Source organism: Zingiber officinale, chromosome 10B (assembly GCF_018446385.1).
Source record: "Zingiber officinale cultivar Zhangliang chromosome 10B, Zo_v1.1, whole genome shotgun sequence".
Lineage (NCBI taxonomy): Eukaryota > Viridiplantae > Streptophyta > Magnoliopsida > Zingiberales > Zingiberaceae > Zingiber > Zingiber officinale.
In genome coordinates this window covers 92,370,338-92,385,728 of record NC_056005.1, presented here as the reverse complement: position 1 = coordinate 92,385,728, position 15,391 = coordinate 92,370,338, and the positions used below count along the sequence as shown (strand labels likewise).

General features: G+C 36.0%; 1 protein-coding gene across 1 annotated transcript; it reads right to left on the bottom strand.

The window, feature by feature from the left end:
• Positions 1-9,437: 9,437 nt before the first annotated feature.
• On the bottom strand, positions 9,438-15,027 carry LOC122029821 (U-box domain-containing protein 33-like). The gene is made up of 9 exons (XM_042588951.1): positions 14,271-15,027; positions 13,834-13,955; positions 13,615-13,739; positions 13,018-13,122; positions 11,789-12,224; positions 11,414-11,554; positions 10,732-11,262; positions 9,900-10,655; positions 9,438-9,810 (listed from the first exon to the last, which is right to left on the bottom strand). Exons 1-9 carry the CDS (start codon positions 14,497-14,499, stop codon positions 9,622-9,624), a joined length of 2,634 nt encoding a protein of 877 aa, XP_042444885.1. The 5' UTR covers positions 14,500-15,027; the 3' UTR covers positions 9,438-9,621.
• Between the last annotated feature and the right edge of the window lie 364 nt (positions 15,028-15,391).

The following is a 15,391-nucleotide window of genomic DNA, read 5'->3' as shown; positions in this document are numbered from 1 at the left end:
ACATCATTCCGGTCGCACGCGCGGTATCGTCCGCCTGGCATTTATCCGATCGATCGACGTCATTCCGGTAGCACGCGCGGTATCGTCCGCCCGGCATCTATCCGACCGATCGACGTCATTCCGGTCGCACGCGCGGTATCGTCCGCCTGGCATTTATCCGATCGATCGACATCATTCCGGTCGCACGCGCGGTATCGTCCGCCTGGCATTTATCCGATCGATCGACATCATTCCGGTCGCACGCGCGGTATCGTCCGCTCGGCATCTATCCGACCGATCGACGTCATTCCGGTCGCACGCGCGGTATCGTCCGCCAGGCATTTATCCGATCGATCGACATCATTCTGGTCGCACGCGCGGTATCGTCCGCCCGGCATCTATCCGACCGATCGACGTCATTCCGGTCGCACGAGCGGCATAGTCCGCCCGACATCTATCCATCCGATCGGCATCAGTCCGATCGCTCGTTCAGCATTGCCCACTCATCGCTACTCGATTGCCAGAACAGCATTTTATGTTCGCTCGCTGACCATTCTCGGTGCGGCTCATTCAGTGCGTCGGACCAGCATTTCATGATCGACTGATCGTCATTTTCTCTGTCGCCCGTTCGGCATTGTCCGCTCGCCATCTACTCACTCGATCGACATCTTTCCGATCGTCCGTTCGGCCACACGCTTGATCGTCTATCCACCCGATCGACATCACTTCGATCGTCCGGTCAGTATCTTCGCGGCTGCGCATTCAACATCAGTGCGATTATTGACCTAGTCCGCTCGGCACGTTTATCATCTCATGCGACACTATTATCATAGCGACCGCTCGAGTGACATTATATTATCGGTTCAGCGATTCGGCTTTGACATCGAGAGTGGTTCAGCTCTTTGCGATTGACTGTCCAGTCAGTCGGACTCACGCCTCCTTCGACTGGACTTGAGGGGGAGGCTTGTGATCCGGATCACAGGAGAGGGCATAGAGGGGATTAGGGAGAAGAGAGGGGGCATATGCGTCATTTAGGAGGTGAAGGGTTAGGGGGGCATTTGGGAGCCGGTTCGTGAAAAGAGAAGGGGCTCGCGTTTTTGGGTTCCGCCGCCGCTAAGGGGCGCGGTTTCTTCCTCCGCCACCAGGCTCGCACACGAGCTTCTCCCCGCCGACCGTTGCCGCAGCCTCCGCCGGAGATCAATAGCCAAGGCCTGCAGCTATTCCACCTCTCCTCTCTCCCTCGTGGTGATCACCGCCTCGTCTTCCCCTTACGCCGGTTGCTACTTCCTCCGCCCCTTAGCAATAGCTACCGCCGCACCTCCGGGAAAGGGCTGAGGTGGCTTTTCTTGCTTTCGGGCGCCGTCACCAGGGAACGCGCAAGTCGGCGGGCATCTTCCCCTTCTTTTCGCCGACCTCATCCTTTACACAGCCCTCCTTCTTTGTCTCCGGCGTTGGCCACCCTCGGTGGCACGGGATAGCTGCCATTTCCTCCTCGCACCGACGCGAACGCCATCGAGGGAGATCATCTCTACCTACAGTGGCTGATATCGCCTCTTCCAGCTAGCGCCGCCTCCCTCTAGCGGTTGACGGCGTCTCCCGCCGCCACCGCCGCTTCCTGTAGCAGCCGTATCCGGCGACCAGCGCAGCCGCCCTGGGGCGACCACTGCAGCAGCCGCCGTTGGCAGCTAGCGCCGCCTCCGGCAGCCATCCCCGCTGTCCCCAGCGACAGCACTGCCCCCGGCGGGCGCCGCCCCCCAGCGACCGCCACTGTCACCCTCCGAGCAGCCGCCGTCCGAGGGTTCAGGTATCATATTATGCTTATATTCCGGCCTGCGAGCCGAGAGAGTGCCCTGCCTTCGTGCCGTTGTTGTATTTCGGCCTGCGAGCCGAGGTTGTAGTCGGATAGTGCATCATCCTACGGGTCCATATCGTGTTCGGCTCCGAGCCACTGGAGCTAGCTACTCACCAGGCGGACGTTCGTCTACTATTTAGGGTCGCGACGACCCGGTCAGTATCTCGATCAGCTTATCTATTTATCCGAGGGCGCCCCCCTGGGCCAGGGTACATCATCGTGCTCGTTCTTCTTGCATTTGTTGCACTCTTCTATTATTATTGGGATACTCATATGTATGTGGGATTCGCCTCGAGCACCGAGGTACCAGAGACCGGGGGAACCCAGTCGCTGGATACAGGTACAGTTGACCGGAGGAGGACTTCTGACGATCTGGTCAACATAGAGGACAGCTCATCGACCGGGTCATGGGGATGCGGTCAACCTTCCAGACACGTCACACCGGCAGGTTCGTTTTCTCAGCTTCCAGACACGAACAATATATATATATATAAAGGTATTTTCACAAAATATATATATATATATATATATAAAAAGGTATTTTCAATCATCATTTTTGTGAAAAGCGTGTTTTTTTTAAAAAAATAAAAAATAAAAAAAACGTGCACACGTTTTGCAATACTAGGATACATTCGAAAATCCTAATAGCAAATTAGAACTATACATTATAAAAAATTAATTTAACATCATATTTAATATTAATTAAAAAATCAAGAAAAATATATTTTTTAATTTGTTCGGTCCAAGATATTTATAGTAACTTATTCATTCAGTAAAAAATTCTAATAATACTCTAGTCTCCAACTCTAAATTATATTAATAAAAAAAACTCTCAATAATATATCATAACTGAGTCTAACTTGATCCCTAATATATTTTTAAAAATTACTAATAAAGTTTAAAATTATTTTTGCTGTAAAAAAATTACATTAATGTAATTTTATTTTAAATTTTACTAAAATTAGTTAGTCTTAATAAAATAGTCATATTCTAAAAATATTATTATTTTATGTTACTATAATTATAAAAATAAATTGATTTAATTAAATTAAATATCAATACAAAAGAACATTTTTAGATTAATTTTTTTATCATTTTAAGTAAAAAATAAACATAATTAAAATAACTTCAACATAGTTAAAAATTATTATAATAAAAATATAATATTTAATGGTTATTTAAGGGCGGCTACAATTACAGCAGCCATCTAAATGACCACTATAATAATATATTAATTAATTATTTAATGATTATGTCTAATAGTATTGTATTTATTAATTGGTTGATATAATATTACAATATTCTAGACTTCTAGTACTAATTTAAAAGGTTACTAGAATATTTTTAATTTTGATTATTTTAAAATGATTTTAATAATGTTTGAATATTTTTAACCAAATTATAAAAAAAATATTAAAAAATATTTTATGTATAAGTTTTTTGACTAAATTGAATTAATTTATTTTTTTTAGCAACTACTTCCTATTTGTTACAACAATAAAATAAATATATTTTTTATATCAAAAATATGACGGGGGCCCTTTTTTCTTTTAAAAAAAAGAAGAAATGTCGCATTAGAAGTGTCTCTTTAATTTATGCTCTTAGAAAAATATATTTAATATTTTGCAAAACCCAATGTCTTTTAATTTTTATTATTATGGAAGAAAAATTATTAGAATAGTCTTTTATCAAATCTTTTATACCTAAATAACTTTTTGGTCTATTATAGTGGCTTTCATTAAAACTACTATTATATAATATAATTGTAATATTTTTACTGTCCCTGCTCAGTTAATTAAAAAATCATAATTTAATTAGAAAGTCGTAATTTTTAACAATAGAGTAAAAGGTCAATTTTTTCTATGATTTATAACTATTGTAATAATATTGGATTTACGTTGTCCAAGTTAGATCAATTTTAATTAAACTAAATTAATTTTAATTAATATTAAAATAAATTTAATTAATATTTAAGTAATTTTTAATTTAGTTAAAATTATTATAACAATTTTGGAATAAGATATTTTGGGATGAAAATAATAATACGGATACTTTTTTGATATATATATATATATATATATATATTTTTAACACCGACATTCTTTTCATGCAAAAGAAAATAAAGAGGGTCGTTTTCATTTATTCCGAAATATATTTAAACTAATTTTTAATATACTTTTGAACTATGTAAAAATAATTAAAATAAAGTATATGGCAATTAATTATATTGGCCATGGAATCTAATATATAATATCAATAAATCAAACTGCAAACAAAACAAAACAAAAATATAGCAGGATTTGAATCTGAGTTGGTCACGTGACTCACGTTTGTTTGACTAGCAGGAGAATTCCAGCCGTTGAATCGTTGGATATTGAGAGAACAATTGATTATTGTATGTACATTTTTTTTATATTCAGATTTCAGTATTCTACAAAACCGCGTATGTAATTTTCGGTATCATCCAAATCTATATTCAAATCATATTATATTCTCAAAATACCCTCTTCTAAGTTCAGAAGTCAATTTCGTCTCAAATTTAGAGAACTTTGAATTGTATTATTAAATACAGATAACATATAAATATGTTAAAAGTATATTAATTTTAATTTAAAATAATTCAGAGTTTATAAATTAATTTTGGACGAAACTGTCCTGTATTATTAAAAAATTTAAAATTTTGATATTTTTTTGAGTTAAGAGGTTCTAGGATCTCATTGGTGGTAGATATCACCCCATTTGAAATCGACGATTAAACAATTTGGAATTGTCAATTCAACTATTTCTGAGAGGTCGATCTTTAACCTTAACTATTCAAGATAGTTACAGTTTATAGTTCAGAACTACTGGTTCACGGTTCAGAACGATTCGTCATGGGTTACGGTTCGTGTATGGTTTATCACAGTTCAAGATTATTATATTAAAAAATTGTAAATTCATTAAAAAAAAAATTACACTTATTTAAATTGTCTACGTATCCCTTAAAATATAGGAGAATCAAAGTCAACATACTTGTCTTACCATTTTATGATTTTACTTTATGAAGTGGTGTTGTTACTCACTTTCATTTCCCGTTCGTGTAATATTATTCTTTCGGTATCAAATTCTTCAATTTCGTCATCTAAAAGTTGCATTCCTTGAATTCTTTTTTCAACTCTGGTCTAATCGTCAAATAATACTTGGGTTTCCAATAAATCAGGAGATAAAGTCGATTGTCATTTATCCAATATGTTACCGTCGACACTAAATATTTGTTACACAACAACTGCTAATTAAAATCAAAAGAAGTCTTAAAATAATTCTAAATTCCTATTGGAAATTGAGAATTCTTGTGTATATTTCGTCCATTCTTTTAATAAAATTTATGTTTTGATAAGTTTTAAATTATACTACTAGTATTTTATATTTCAGAAATACTAAGTTGTATTCTATATTTTATATTATATTTTTTATAAATATTATATAAATAATTTCTAATATTATATATAATATTATTTGGATAAGAATTAAAACGACATGTAACATTTCTTGTAAAATTTCTACTTATATCTATGGTCTAAAATAAATATAACTATATAAATTTCATTAATATGAAAAAATAATTTTTCTCATTTCATTTTCATTTGTTAATATACAAGAAGATAAAAATTCATTAGTATTATTTTCATTTAAAACTAATAATATATTGAAACATTTTCTAAAACTAAATGAGAAGTAGGATAATAAAAACAGGAAAATTATTTAGTTGCATCGTTAAATAATTTTAAATTTTCACAAATATTCTATTATTATAAAAATAAATATATATTAGCATTATTAATATTTTGTGTAAAAATGAGCATAATAATTTTCTATATTGAAACGAATCGTGTAACAATTGATATGTTAAATTTCAACGTATTAGTACATCATGTAGAAATTTTTTAGGTTTCATTCTATTAATTTTATAAAATTTACCTCATTATTTCATTATATATGAATGTGACCATAAATAGAAAATGACGTTTCTAATTGGTTCAATATGATTTACTAAAATTCTTAATCAAGAACAGATTGACATATAATTCTTCAATACTAGTAGTATTAGAACTAGAATTATCAAATGATATTAAAAATATTTTTATGAGTTAATCCATATTCTAAAATTTAACATAATAATTATAAGATATTGTGAGCATTATGTGATTCATCAAAAACTTTATAAGCTAACAATTTTTTTTGGATATTCCAGGAGCTATCGATCTAATAGCAAGTCACACCTATATATGAATGTGTTTGTCAATGATCACTCCAAATATCGGAATATAAAGAAATTTTATTATTTAATTTACTAAATTCTTTGGTTATTTTTCCCCCTTATTTTATTAATCATTTAATTATTTTTGTAAGTATAGTTCTAGGAACACGTTTAGCAGATGGGCTAAGAGATTATTTATAAAAATATTCAAAAGTGTATTTAGATCCAAAACTAAATGAAAGATGTTCTACAAAAATAAATCTAGCTAATAATTCTCTTAATTTATTATCAGAATATAAAAATAAACTAGAATCACTACTTTACTAGAAGAAAATCTAAATTGTTGTGCTTGAGCACGGTCAATTGCAAATTTCATTGAGTACATCACTTCTACGTGTCGTTTCAACGACCCATAGCTATCGCCGACCTAAAATTTATAGGAAGTGTTGCAGTGTTTACATTTTTCAAGCAATTCTCCCGATGGAAGAGTGACTTTATCAAAATATTTAGTAAAAATAAAAGATTTTAAAGGAGAAACTTCTCAAACCTTAGAAGTAATTACATCTATACTTCCTTGTGTTTCGGGTATTGAAGTCGATTCGGATGTTGCTCGATCTTATCATTAGTGGATGAATGTTCGGATTCGCTATTTCCTTGCCCCTTCAAGATTGAGACGATGAACCTCGTCGCCCTCGGCCTCCTTCTTGCCCTCGGTCTCCTTCCATTGTAGTCGAAACTCAGAAGAGGAAGCCGAAAGTGTGGAGAATTGAAGTCAAAAGCCGGTAGAGATTGCGGAATTGAGAATGAGAGTAGAAAAGAGGTATGTGAAAATAATGAAATAAACTCTATTTATAAAGTTTGTAGAGTAATAGATACTAAATCGTAGCCATCGATTAAGAAATGATCAAATGATCTTAACCGTTGAAAAAAATATAAAAAAAATCCTTGTTATCCCAATGGCTAATAGCTCCAATGATCGTGAATCATCAACCGATGGTCCAAAAAAATTAAGCATGGTCAATTCCAAATTTTGTCGGGTGCTTCACTTCTAAGTGTTGTTTCAACGACCCATAGCCACATCCGGCTTGGAATTTTTAGGAAGTATTGCAGTGCTTACATTTTGCACGCAATTCTCCCAACGGAAGAGTGACATTATCAAAATATTTAGTAAAAATAGAAGATTTTAAAGGAGGAACTTCTCGAACCTTAGAAGTAATTGTATCGATACTTCCTTGTATTTCGGATGTCGAAGTCGGATTCGAAAGTTACTTAGTCTTATCATCGGTGAATTGAATGTTTAGATTTGCTATTTCCTTGTCCCTTCAAGATCGAGATGATGAAGCTCCTCGCCTTCAGCCTCCTTGGTAGGGATGACAATGGGTCGGGTTCGGGTCGGATTCTATATCCTCCATCCCCATACCCATCGGGTATAGGATCTCCGATGGGTATACCCATACCCATTAAATGATCGGATATCTTCTATAGTTATAATTTTTCTTCTTTCTATCCAACTATTATTATTCAACAAAAATATATTAAAATTAACAACCTATATATATATATATATATATATATATATATATATATATATATATATATATATATATATATATATATATATATATATATATATAATTAAAAAAAATAGATTAAACATCTATATAGTCTCCTCCTAATATCAACAAAAATAGTAAGTTGATTTTAGAAAAAGAAAATTTTCTTTAATATATGTATATATATTATTTAATCGGGTATTCAAGTCGGGTATCGGGTATTGATAGTCCCTCCATACCCTCCTCCATTCGGGTCGGATGTCGGATCCTCCATCAGGTTCGGGTGAAATTGTCATCCCTACTCCTTGGCCTCAACCTCCGTCTATTGTAGTTGAAACTAAGAAGAGAAAGTCGAAAGTGAGGAGAATTGGAGTTGAAAGCGTGTAGAGATTACAGAATTGAGAATGAGAGTAGAAAAGAAGTATATGAAAATAATGAAATGAACTCTCTATTTATAAATTAAAGTTTGCATATTATCCACCATGAACTCATAGCTATTGATTAAAAAATGGTCAAATAATCTAAACCGTTGAAAAAAAATATAAAAAAAAACCTTATTTTCTCATCCCAACGGCTAGGGATGGTAATTTTCCTCGTGGGTTCGGCGTCCCGCGGGAAAACCCGAAATGGGGACGGGGATCCCCGATTTATTCGAGGATGGGGACGGGTTCGGGATGGGTACGGGGGATATTGTCCCCATCCCCGAACCCGCCCCGAAAATAATAATAATAATAATAATTTTAAAAATATTAATAATAATATTGATAGTAATATTAATATTGAAAATTTTTAAATTGTAATAATAAAATTATTATTAATACTGATATTAATATTAATATTAATATTAATAGTAAAATAATAATAATATTAAATTAATTTGGGGATGAAAGTGGGGATGGGGCCGAGATAGAGATTTGATCTCCGATGGTTCAGATTCGAGGATTCTCTGAACCCGAAAAAGTGGGGATGGAGATGGGGATGAAATTCGGGGATGAAGATGAAAATGGCAAATCCATCTCCGCCCCGCCTCATTGTCATCCCTATCAACGGCTAGCAATTCCAACGGTCGTGAACCGTCGGCCAACTGTCCAATAAAAAAATTGAACCACCGGTTTGAGGCAATTAACCATCGATGGGTGGTTTCTAAAGGGGCGATTCCAATTTTTGAACCAGAATCGGATTGGATCCAGTCAAATAAGTATCCAATCAGTTAATTCAGTTCTAGGTCTAGGCTGGGTCCAGTTCGAACCTGGCCTAAGGTCTTGCCTAAGTAGTGATATTAGTTAGTGAATATTATTGTGTTATGTCTTATAATAACTTGTGATAAATGTTATCAAGCTTGTTTAAATTAAAAAAATCATTACTTTCTATGTACATTATCAAAATCAGAAGAGAATTTTAGGAGTAGATTGATTTTAAAATCCGAAACTGATGAACTATTTTAAAAATATGGTAACGTCATTTGGATATTAATTTAGATAATATGTAAATTTGCTTATATAAAGGAGCTCGGTGTAACAATAAAATTATTATTTTATGATCAAAAGATTATGGATTCGAATCTTAAAAATAATCTCTTGCAAAAATAAAATAAGACTAGATCCTTCCTCGAAACTCCGTATAGCGAGAGATTTGTGCATCAAACTGTCCTTTTATATAAATTTGCTTGCATTGTTCATTAAAATACAGTTTAAATTTTGTAAAATTAAGTTTTTTTAAAAAATAAAAACATCATAAAATTCGGATACATAAAATTTCATAATATATATTTTTAAAATAAAAATAAAAAGTGATAGATGGCATTCTCATTCTCCTGTGTCCAATATCAAACAATGATGGAATGAATATACATGAAACATCAAGGATCCAAACAAAAGACTATACTTAATATACATCACAATCTAACATTTTCATATACTTTTTACATGAACAATAAGATTATGCAAACAAAAGATTCAATTCTACTAGTAATTCTTCTTCTTCTTTTGCTTTTGCAGTCTTTATTTCTGAAACTGTTGAAGCCATCCTTGAATCGCATAACGAAGAGCATGATTGGGTGTTAGCTCATGGTGAGAGAGCTCGACGTTAGTTATGGGAGAAGTGCCGCGACCGCTATGAAGCCATCCTCGAATAGCCTTAGCTTCATAGGTGAAGCCATCAGCTGCTACTTGTGGATCTTTCATAAGCTCCTGCAGTTTTAGTCATAGAAGTTGAAACACATGGCACTTGTTGCAGGTGGAAGACAATGTTCATATGCATTTAGTGTCGAACAAGTTACCTTAACTATTGGGCATTTGAAGTATGAGGGAATGTCTTCTGTAATCGATCTGAATGAAGTCGATGATCTCTCGAACGAGACGTACTTCGCAAAGGGCTCAAGTATCTCCCATGCCTCCTTTGTATCTGGCCTGTTCTTCCTATTCATTTCACAACACTTTAATCCCAATTTCACCAGCTTCGTCGCCTGGACATAAGGCCAATCTCCTGCCGAACGATCGAATATCTCATGTGAAGATTTCTTATCTAATGCATCTTGTACCACTTTGCTAATCGCAAATGCAGGCCTTCCAGTCAGGAGCCTTAGTAGTATTACTCCGAATGAATAAATATCAGATTTGGTGGTGATTTCTCCATACGAAAGCAATTCAGGGTCCATGTAGGCGAATGTTCCTTTGGGTTGGCGCGTGCAATGAAACAGGGTGGTGCTATTGATAGACTGGTCGAGCAGACGACAAATACCAAAGTCGCCAAGCTTGCTGACTAAGTTTGCATCAAGAAGAATGTTTGCTGGCTTAAGGTCACCATGGACTACACCGAGAGGTTTGCACGAGTGCAGGAAGATGAGAGCTAAGCAAATCTCAGAAGCAATGCGCACGCGAGCCTGCCAGGTGAGCGGTGGAGTATTGTCAGCACAGGTTAGTCTGTCTTCCAAGCTTCCATTAGGAAGAAACTCGTAAACAAGAGTCCATGCTTCTGGGCATGCTCCTATTAGAGTGACAAGGTTTGGATGCCTTACTTTACTCAAAACTTCAATCTGAAAAAACAAAGTTACAATAGCATCGATTTAAAAGTGATATTAAAAGTATGAAAACATGGATATAAAGGTTTACCTCTCTCTGGAATTCCGATTTTCCTTGCATTCCTTCAGGATGTAATCTCTTTATTGCTACTTTTGTATGGCGAAGGAATCCTTTATAAACACATCCATATCCACCCTCACCGATCTTTGATGATAAATGAAAGTTGTCAGCTGCTTGCTCCAGCTCCGAAAGGGAGAAATGAGAGAAGGCTTCCGCTCCATACGAGCTGATTGTTACATCTCCTTTCTTCAGGCTCAGTTCTTCATTCTCTCTAATGGCATTGTCTATCTCTTGACGCAATACTTCATGCTCTTGCCGGATTGAATCGATGTAAGCATATGCCTCAGACAATTTCCCCTTAGTATCATTGAGAGTTTGGTCAGATTCAGATTTTTGGTACTGAATCCCTTCCATCTTTTCACGTACTTGTCGTAGTTCTTCATGAACTTCATCTTGTTGTTGTTTAAGAGATGATAATTCCCCTTTTCCTTTTTCTAGTGCTTCTTCAATTTCTTTTCGCAGTTTGGCCTCTCTAGTGTACAAAGTCTCAGCTACTTTGACCTGCACAATTGTGTTGTGTTAGATGGTAAGAACTTCAATTACTGAAACATACACGAGCAATTCGAAGATGATTATTTGATGCAAAACAAACAACGTATTCAATATTCAGTTTGGATCTACATATCACAATTTTTGAACAACTAGATCTCACCTTTCTCATTGCCTCGGCTAGATCTTTTTCAGCCTTTTGTCGCTTGTAGAACTCTTCGTAAGCCTCACGTTTGGAATTTTCTACTTCACTAATTGCCGCTTGCAACTTTTTATACACAGCATCATCGACATCAAGATCTTGCTGCAACATACAATGAGCTTAGAATGACAATCCCACTACCTTATTATGAACTAGAATACAACAACGTCGATGTTGATTGTCTTTTCATTTTTCAATAAGAAAAGCCTATCATAATTTCTCATCTATATACTGATATATAACTAGTTTGTAATGAATTAGGTCCTTGAAAGCCTGATTGTTAACCATATAGTTACTCTGCCAAAGTAGAGTCAATGTAAAAAAGACAAACTATACCAACTCATGTTGTGGAGACTGAACCGGGCAATCCTCTTCGGCATCATGCATCAAGGGTAAAACGATTGATTCATCATCCCTGCACACATCCTTGGGCATCATTTGTACGTCATCATCGCATATTGAACCATCTGAACCTCTCAAAATAGTAGCCCAGTTATCAAAATTATTGCATTCTCTGCCTCCAGACATTGGTGACCTTGCTGGTCCTTCATTAGACAAAGATGCCAGTGTCAACTCTGTGTAAGTAGCAAAATTCACAGATTTTGACCTTGGTGTAAATATATCTTGTGTCGTAAGATTTGAAAAGTTTGTGAGGTCGCCCTGCACTTGAGATAATGACATTGTTCTTCTTCGTACTTCAGGTAGGTTGGATACTGAATTTGGGCTTTCCACAAGTGACTTTGGAATAATAGGTTCATCAAGACAAGCATCCCTGTGAATAAGATAAAAAAAAATTTGACAATAAAAGGTTATTGTCTAGAGACTATGCAAGCATCCTAGAAATCAAATCAGATATATAGATTCTCTATCCTCTACAGATTATTTTCCGAGCTGAGCAATCAAATCAATTTTTGTTGGAACACAATAAAGGTAGGAGAAAATCTTTTGACAGTGGCAGTAAAGCTATGATAGTTTCTTTAGCAAAAACAAAAAAAAAACTAAACACCAAGTTTTTTACTCATTTCAAATAGCTTGCGAAATGATACAAAGGAGGTGACAAATTTAACAAAGGTACAAGAATGATCACGAAGAAGCATGCATTCACTGTAGATAGTAACTTCGTTATCTAAAACTTTCACATTTAGTCAACACCTGAACAATTTTGAGACATCTTTGGCAAAAGTTTACCGAAAGAAAGACTGTGCGACCATGCATGTGTTGATTATAGGTGCCATATCACTTAAGATGTATAATGATCAAATTTTCACTTAATATCATCAGTGAAATATGCTATGATCACAACAGTAGAGATGAAAAGAAGCAGTAGGTTCAAGGATAAAGCAAAGATACATCATCCAGTGCAAAGAACACTATTATTTACAGATCAAAAACTTAAATCATAATCCAAGAAATTAGTTTTCAGTTTAAATCATCTGGAAATTGGGATGATGAGTTCATACAAATGTTTCTCAAGCATATAGAATGGTATGCCAATTAGTCCAATTAGTGGATTGAAAGTTAATTTAATTATAATTTTTTTAATAAGTGGAGAAGTTGGGATTTACCTGGGACAGATTAGATTTCCTTTGCAGACAAACCAAATCTTGCATGATGGATCAGCCTGCTGTTGCAAAGAAAGAGCTGTCTTCGACTTTGGAGCCCTCATTTTCCTACGATACTATCCTTCAGTTAGGAGTTGACAATTTCATGAGCTTACACTAAGAACAAAAAGTCAACCGGTCATAGATTAGTGCGCAGCAGATAGTAAAGAAGCTTTGCATCTTGAGAGAGGTGTTCTTGGTTTGACAAGGAATTTTTTTATGACTACTGTAGGGTTTTAGGGAAACTTACAAGTAGCAACAACATTCACATGAATTTATAAGTTGCTTCAGATCACCTTGTATGTCTCATTTTAACCAAGAATCATACAACTTCAACAGAAGAAATCAGTTTTGACTTACTAGATTGTAACCGATTGAGATATAAACTTTATTTATGTCAAAGTCAATTGAAATGCCCAACCTAAACTATTGCCATGTATAAATGAACACAATTGAGTTCATTGAAGATGCAAACAAAACAAAATTCTTGTACTAATCCAAACGTATAATCCTTTACTAAACACACACAAAAAAGCAAGATTTCACATTCACAGGGCAAACCTTGAATAGTTTCTATCTGCTGCTGCTCCCATTACAAGCTTGGTGATCCCACGATTAGCAACAAGCTCTAGCAATCCTTTTCCAACATTATCCTTCTCGATCACTAGTGTCTCAGCTTTATGTACCTATAAAATTGGAAAAACAGGACTGAATCTACAACATACTCGAGGATATAGTTTCATAGATTCATTTACAGCTACAAACAGTTGTATTTTGTACCTTTACACGAGAGCAAAGATTCACATACTCATCTAAGCATTGATTCATCTTTTCCCTTTCGTCGTCTCTGTAGGCACTGACCTCCTTCTCCTTCAGCTGGTTTGCAGGAAGCCATCCCAATTCTGCAAGTGGAACAAGAAGATAATGTCGACATCAACCAGAATGCCCCCACAAAATCTGAGATATGTAATAAATTGAATCAAACAAAAAAAAATGCTCTTCTTTTCACAAACAACAGGCCCCAAATCAAGAACCCTTCTTCATGGCATTTAATTTTGGCTAGTTCACAAAGGAAGGGGCAAGTTTGCTTGAACAATCCATAAAACGATATCGATTCTATCCCTGCAATTTAGGGATTGGAGCAGGAAGCAAAAGCTAACACAGTGGACAAATCGGCTCTTGGAATTTGAAGCGGAGAGGGAGGAGGAATTGCATACCGGTGGGGATTCTGTGCGCCGGGCGGTGGACGTGCACAATGACGATCTTCTTCTCCTTGGAGGTGTTCCGGAGCACCCACAGGAAATTATCACTCCATTCTCGGAACTCCTTCTCCACCGCCACGTACACCGCCTCCTCCTCCGCCGGCAGAGGCGACTCCCTCGGTTCCTCCACTATCTCCCTCAAGCTTCCGCGCGACGACGGATGGCCGCTCCGCCTACGCTCCATCGCCCTAATCCGCCAAGGTCAAGACATGATTGAACCACAGCGAGAGACAACCTAGTACCTTTTTCTCTCTCCCCTCCGCTTTTCTGCCCCCTACTTCGCTTTTGGGAGACAAACTGAAAAAGGAGGGCCTTTTCTACGATATTCTGCTCTGAACTCGCTGTCCGTACCGCTCCTCCTTTTCTAGCTTCCGTTCTCAGCTTTGTCGTCTACCTTTTGTGCACTTCTTCCTTGAAGCTTCTTGCGCAACATCTCCAGCTGCAGTTTTTGGTGATTTGTAAGGAGAAAATGACTCCCCACATCACCATATGGAACTTGGAAACGAAGAATCGAAGGGATCATCTGTCAAACTGATATCGACTGATGGATATTCTCTTCTGCGTCAACTTCTGCAGGCTGCAGCTCTCTTCCCTGCCTCTTCCGTGACCATATACACAACATCAGAGGCTTTATAGCTAACGGAACTTGACCAAGAGTGAGATATCAAACTACAAAAATCTTCGTCTAACGATTCTGTTGACCGTTCATCACTGTTCTTAAATTACTGCACGCCTTCGCTTCTGCCAGAAACGAAGCAAGCAGGGATAAATTAACAAAATATTTTATTTTACCCTAAATTTTTATTAGTTTTCCTACATGAACTCCCATAATTTTATTATTATCACTTTACTCAGATTTAGCCGCTCATACGTTAAACTCTTTATTTATTTATTCGGAAGAAGTTTGAAAAAGAATAAAAATTTTAATTTGAACATTTTTCTTTATTTTTATATTTTTTTATTTTTTTTATGATTTTAAGTTTTTTTAAAAAAATTTATTTTTTTTTTATTTTTTTATGTTTTTTTACGTTTTTCTATTTTTTTTATCTTTTTAACATTTTAATTATTTTTTACTT